Genomic DNA, 7,341 nt, shown 5'->3' on the forward strand with positions numbered 1-7,341 from the left:
GAACATATTTACTTTTAATCACCACATTATCTGTGTAAAGCTGCTTTGAGACAATATTCATTGTTAAAAGCACTATACAAATAAAAATGAATTTAATTGAATTGAATGTTGAAGAAGTTGTTGAAGACCGCACATTTTAAACACTCTGCCAGGTATGTTGTCTGGTCCAGCAGACTTCCCTGGGTTGACACTGCATAGAGTTTTCCTCACTTCAGCTGTGGTTAGACAGAGCACCTGGTTGCCGGGAGGAGGGATGGTCTTCCTTGCCACCATGTTGTTCTGCACCTCGAACCGGGCGTAGAAGTCGTTCAGTGCATCTGGGAGGGAGGCATCACGGCCACAAGCAGGTGATGTTGTCTTGTAGTTTGTGATCTCCTGGATGCCCTGCCACATGCGCCGGGTGTCTCCGCTGTCCTGGAAGTGGCCGTGAATTCTCTTAGCATGTGCGCGCTTCGCCACTCTGATGGCACGGGACAATTTGGCCCTTGCTGTTTTTGAGGCCGTCTTGTCCCCTGCTCTGAAGGCAGAGTCTCTTGTTTTTAGCAGCGCACGCACCTTGGCGGTCATTTATAGCTTCTGGTTGGAGCATGTAGTGATGGTCTTGGAGTCAGGGTGAGTGTTTTGTAGTTCGCTAATGGTCCCGTAGAGTACACTGAGCACTTCCTTAGCTAGGTGGTATGTACAATTCGAGCACAATAGTGGTGGTGAATTCCCGTGGTAATTAAAAAGGTCTACATCTCACAACCATGAGCAGTAGGTGGAAACCAGGACAGAGTTCTTACACCATTCTGTGTTGATGTAGACACACAGACCGCCGCAACAGAGCTGCATTTCTGTCGGCGCGAAATGCGGCTAGCCAGTCCAGCTGAATGGCAGCGTCAAGAACTCTGTCGCTCAGCCAGGTCTCAGTAAACACAAAGACGCAGCGGTGGGACACTGTGGACACTAGGACACTGTGTTTCTGTTCTGTGGAGCATTAAAGCATAACCACAATTCCATTCAGCATTCATGGGCTCTAGGTCCCAAACCTTATTTTTGTTGACGACGTGTCTAGTAGTGTGGCCAAGTGGTCTAAGGTGCTGGATTAAGGCTCCAGTCTTTTTCCGGGGGCGTGGGTTCAAATTCCACCGCTGCCAAGTCGGTTGTTCTACATATCCATCCTTAAATGTAGACTTCAGTAAGGATACATACAGAAGTGTGTGTTCTGATCAATACTTTACAAACCTGCATTTTACACTTTTACATTTCTGGATCGTCAGAGAGGAATGATTGAGACTTACCAAATTATTATAATCTTTCTGATTTCAGTTTACAAATGACAATAAAGAATTTAAAGTGAAATTATTTTTCATAATTTACAACATTACAATGTGTGTGTGTGCGCGTGTGTGAAAGTTTTAAGGAAAGTCTGAATGAAATCAATTTTACACTTTTACACCTGAACCATAAACATGCTTTGAGTATTTAAAATATATTTAAATTTAATGAAACATATTCACATGATTTGAACAAATTTTATTTTTATTTGGTTACAGAAAAACAAGCCTAATATGCAGCCTTCATAAATGTGCAAAATATAGTCACAGTTAAAAAAGACTTGAGATTTTGAGATCAGTAGTGTGAGGATTTAGTAAATTACATTCACTTATCAAGACAAACATCAAAAACGTTTTTATTTAGCTGGATTCTGCTGCTTTACTTATTTGTATTAATTTTTAATGTGTCTCCAAAATCTTCCTATTTAATCGTTTTTATCCTGCTTACTGCCTTAGCACAGACAAAGCTTCCTGCTCCTTTAATCTCCTCAGTAATCATATCAGTGTGTATTTCCACTCTTAACAAATTTAGTGTTGTAAAACTGACTTGTATTAAGGCGTGAGAGTGCACTGAGAGTGTGTCCATGTACGTCTTAACAAATGGCTGTGTTTGCTACATCCACACATTTAAAATAAAATAACAGATGCTACACTGTTAACATTAAATATCATGAATAATAAATGAGTATATAGATATTTGGCTGTGTATTATAATTCATATTGCTAATATTACTGTAGAGAAAGCCTAAGCTCACAAAGATCACTGAGGTACTCCTCATTATCTACATAGGTCAGCGCTTTCTCAAAGCACTCTATGGCTTGTTGTTTTTCTCCTCGTTCCTTATGAATGATTCCAAGTATTCCAAAGGCCTCTCCATCATTTGGGTTGTTGCCAATTCTTCTCTCTACAATCTTTCTTAGACTTTTAGCACTTTTTTTCCCTTCATATTGATTTGGATTTATCTTTAGACATTCAATGTAATGTTTGATGGCAGCAGGCTCACATTTCATAACGTACTGCTGAAATTCTGCATAAAACACATGAACAGTCTGGTAGTTGTCTTTTTTCTCTTTGGCTGCCTGATATGCCTTCTGGAACATTTCTTCTGCTCTTGATATATCCCGATTAAACCCATATTGCAAGGCCAATTCAGCCATGGCTAGAATGAAGCCGGTTTTCAGTTCGATTGCCATCTCCAAATGGTAGATGCATTGCTCTTTAGCTTGTTTAATTTCAGCACCTTCTGTGTGGTGCTCCAGCATGAAAATCTTTTGTTTATAGCAGAGCCCCAGCTGATGGTGTATAAAAGCTGTGTTTGACACTTTCTCTAATGCTTTATTTAGAAGGGCAATGGACTTGTCCACAGATCCTGCATTCCGTAAATACTTTCCAAAATATCGAATCACATGTGGGTGTTCTGGAGACCTCTCTAAGGCTTGCTCCACTAGGCTCTCTGCCTCACTGTACTTCTTGAAAACAGCCAATCTCAGAGCAAGCAGAACTTTAAGAACATCATCATCTGGGTTAGTGGTTATAGCTCGCCTAAGTTGATTAACAGCATCTGAAGTTTCTGGTGCACATCCTTGGTCCACAGTCTCTGTCCGATACAGAGCAATGGCAAGGCCGGAGTTCCATTCAGCCTCCTCAGGGTCCAGCTCCAGGGCCTTTTTGAAGCACTCTTTTGCCCTTTCATAATATTTGCGTGAAAACTTAAGGAATGTCCATCCTTTCTCTCCAAGCACCTCAGCATATGGGACAGATGGATATTTCTCGTTAATCTCCCTCAGCTTATTCAGGTACATTTCACACTCTGCAAAATTACCCATATGATAGTATAACCATGCAAGGTCTCCATAGGCAACAACAAGCAGCTTATCAGAGTAATTTCCATGAGCCTTAATGAGTTCTACAGATTTCTCAAAGTTGCTGAGAGCCTCAGTATTGGAGCCTTGTAGAAACTTCACAAATCCCATACAGCTGTGTGTACGTGCAGCTCCTGCCTCCTTTCCAAGATCCAGGCTAAGCTGTTCTTCTAGCCTGTTCAGAAGATCATTGAGATCTAGATCATTTTTATTCAGAGCCCAGGTGAAATGGCATTCTTGCTGAAGAAGTCTGGCTTTTAAATCTGTGCCTTGAGTTGAACTGGTAGAGAAAGAAAATGAATGAACCTGATTAAAACTTGTTAAAACATATTATCATCATCATAAGGTACATCATTACATCATTTACACCTTTACATCATTTGTCACATCATGTAATGTGTGTAATTTCTGCATATGTGCTTCTGAATCTAAAATTATTACAAGTTCAGATAAAGTGGGTTTATATGTGTGTATTGTATTCGAGATTATGAGCTAATCTATGAGACTTTACTAATATGTAAACTGGAATAATAATCAAGTCTTTCTAAAGGTAGAATTTAGGTCCCTTTTCCTGGTGTAAAAATTATGCTCACTGCAGGTTATGTAACTCTCCACCCATTGGTTAAAAAATAAGAAACTAATAATTTTCCATTTGTTGTTTGGATATCAATATATGCAAACAGGAAAGTAAATGCAAAACAATACTAAAGCTCTGTTCTAAGCACTTTCCCCCAAGTTTCCCATTGCAATCAATTTTTTTTTTTACATTTGTAATAACAATCTATAAGCGTTCTCATATAATTTAAAACCAAAGAGAATTTGTTTCCTTTAATATCGTGAATAAAATTCTTATTGAACTAATTTGCACTAAATCATTAACACATATCTTCTGACCACACATCTCTCTTACATTTGTATTGATTTTGGATTTTAAGGTTGAAGAACAACAACAACAATAACAACATTTTTGTTTCAACAACTGTAACTGCACATTTGTAATTTTAATTTGGAAAACTTAGGATAAGTGTGCAGTTAGATGATTTACATAGATATTTATTAGTGTGATAGACATGTGAAAGTGATGTTTTGTGGAGTGTGATGTTCCTGCATTGTGTTTGTTATTTGAATATTTTTTTAAATAAAAATCTAATAGTGATTCAGGAAAAATGTTATTCCATTATTGCATTTAACTGCTTGAAAATCCAGCTTTGATAAACAAGCTAACTATTTGCTAAAACACAGGTGGAGCTGGTCAAACTGGTAGATCATCCAGTAAGATTATTTATAGCTTTCATAAGAAATGTTAGACATTTTATAATTGTCTTATTGTGTGCAGTAAAACACACAATAAATTTGCTTTAAAGCCCATTTAATAACACAGATTGTCAAAAAAACAGCTTTACAGAAATGCATATCTTAAAATATGTATAAGTTCATATGGTTTAGGTTTAAAAATGTGTCCCTAATCTGCAAACCTGCATATCAGGATATAAAACCCCATAAGACCCAGAGTCTTTTAAACAACAGAAGTCGTTATAACAATTTGATATTATTTTAAGCACTTTTGTACATCGCTCTGGACAAGCGCGTTTGCTAAATGTCACAAATGTTAATGTAAATTTTCTATTTTATTATTATAATTTAGTTTTATAATTTAATAATAACATTACTATATTAATTTGTCCTCATGGCTGTACTATGTACATGTAGCCATTTCTATAGGTAAACTACATTTACATTATGTATTAGAGACATACTAACAAGACTACTCTTTCCCATAACTTTATGGTGTAACTGATCAACTTTATTCCCCTGTAGTTACTGAAGGTCTGCACATCTCCCTTGTTCTCAAAAACCAGTACCAGCTCACTCCTTCTCCATTCCTCAGGCATCCTCTCACCTTCCAAAATCTTGCTGAACAACCTGGTTAGAAATTCCACTGTCATCTCTCCTAAACATCTCCATGTTTCTACCTGTTCCAATCGACTTTCCGCTCTTTATCCTCTTAATCGCTGCTCTCACTTCCTCCTTACTAATCATGTAAACTTCCTTGCAATTACTCTTGCGTTAATGTTATAAAAACAGACTGAATATACAAAAGTACGTCTACAGTATGATATCACTTACCTCATGGTGATCAGTCTGGGTGATGTGCAATCGGTCTTTCACCCTGGAGAGGACTATATAGTGGCACGGATATGAGCGGTGTTATTCTCCGCCCATGCATTTAATCTGTTGAGGAATAGAAACCGAAAGTTTTCATTTCCAAACTTCAGATGAAGTCATATGGAAACAACAATATAATCGCCTGAATTGTAATAGTACGTGAAGGGAAATGAAGGGTCAATATTAAGTCATGCCAGGGGCATAGATTACACGGGGGATGCGGGGGATATGTCCCACGCACTTTTTATAAAAAGTTCATTCGTCAGCCTCACTTTTTTAGTGGGGTGTGTGTGTTCAAGACATGTTGAGGTTTTAATGGAGCAGTGTATATAAATGCAGAGTGATTTAAAATTCAAAGAGACAAGATAGTCTATACATGATGTTCACGTATCCGTGGCAATCAGTCACTCACTTGTCACGTCATCATCATGCACCCTATGTAGCTTGAGTTGCATCCGCAGTCCCGCACGCGATCCAAAATTCGGTTGCGGTGAACTCAAAGCGGCAAAAAACTCAAGCAGTGTAAGTTGGCATATGGTATCCGAATTGTGTTGCACAATGTTTAGTAACTCTGCCCGTTGCTCTTTTTGAATAATTAGCAAGTGTTAAAAGATTTAAAGGATTATAATGAAAAATAGCTGCTTGGACAAATGTTCACTTTTTTCTATGTATTTTCTTAACTCTTTTATAACGTCTTTTGTTTTAACAAGTGTGTTATCAAAAGCCTTCAAATAAGAATAAAGATAATGTATCACTGAGATTTTACAGCATGTTTAACTCTGCCAATTCTACATAATATCAAGTATGTGTCACAGTATGTACACGGAGAGACGAGAATGTTTAAGTCCAAGTATAATTATCAGTCAACTACTGAGGCTGCAAGCATTCTTCAGAATATGTTACCAGAAGTCCGCCAACTCTTTGACCAAGTGGAAACACTTGTGAGGTTGCTCCTTGTTTTTCCTGTTTCTTCAGCAGAGGCTGAAAGAAGGTTCAGCAGTCTTCGAAGATTACAAACCTGGCTCCGAAGCACAATGACACAGTCCCGTCTAAACAGTGTTGCTGTGTGTCACATTCACAGTGACAAAATTGACAATATAAATAGGGAAATGATTTCTCAGCTGTTCATAGATCGTCGCAGAAACACTTTAGGCAGTTTCAAGTAGCTTTATATATTAAGATATATGTTAGCTTTAACACTGTGTAAAAAGCTACTACTTTTAAACAAACCAGCCAGGAAGCTTGAAAGAAGTGACACTAAATGTTTATTTCATCTCACTGTATAATTGATATCGGGTCTTGACATGTTTGTCAGTTGAGTTCAATACATATTTTCTTTCAATAGTTTATTTTGAATTACTTGTTTTATTCCTGAAACATGGACTGTAGAATAGAACAAAATAAAGTATTATTTGAATGTTCCAGTATCCATTACTGTGTGCCATGTACTGTGCATACACAAAATACAATTTGAAATATGTAAACATTATACTCTTAGTACCATTATAAGGACATCTTTGTTCTTTATACTCAAAAAGGTACACATTACTACCTTAGAGTACAAATGTGTACCTTAATGTACAACTATACATTTTTGGGGTAAATAAGGTACAAAGATGTTCTTTTAAGGGTACTGTCCTAGTGGCAAGTTGTTGTATTTCTTTCTTTCTTTCTGTTTTATAATCATATATAATCATAAATAATCATAAAGCATATAAAGCAAAAAAATTATGGTTAAAAATAAAACCTGTTAATTACACAAGGGTTAACTGGAAAAAAAAAACAGGTAACACTAGACATTTAGTTCCCCCCACTTTCGAAATGATGGCTACGCCCCTGAGTCATACTACTGTTAGATATTTTTATAAAACAAACAGGACATGGTACATTATTATAGACTGCAGAAATAAAAGCAAAAACAAAAAAAAAGGTAAGTTTCACTCTAGTTTCGTTTCTTTCTCCAACACCACTCCCAGTAAGTTTCCCCATTGTCATT

General features: G+C 37.1%; 1 protein-coding gene across 1 annotated transcript; it reads right to left on the reverse strand.

Moving 5' to 3' along the window:
* Window positions 1-1,500: 1,500 nt before the first annotated feature.
* On the reverse strand, window positions 1,501-6,837 carry LOC124389077 (interferon-induced protein with tetratricopeptide repeats 5-like). Its single transcript, XM_046854306.1, has 2 exons — window positions 5,307-6,837; window positions 1,501-3,459 (listed from the first exon to the last, which is right to left on the reverse strand). Exons 1-2 carry the CDS (start codon window positions 5,309-5,311, stop codon window positions 2,046-2,048), a joined length of 1,419 nt encoding a protein of 472 aa, XP_046710262.1. The 5' UTR covers window positions 5,312-6,837; the 3' UTR covers window positions 1,501-2,045.
* Between the last annotated feature and the right edge of the window lie 504 nt (window positions 6,838-7,341).

This window comes from Silurus meridionalis, chromosome 7 (assembly GCF_014805685.1).
Source record: "Silurus meridionalis isolate SWU-2019-XX chromosome 7, ASM1480568v1, whole genome shotgun sequence".
Classification (NCBI taxonomy): Eukaryota; Metazoa; Chordata; class Actinopteri; order Siluriformes; family Siluridae; genus Silurus; species Silurus meridionalis.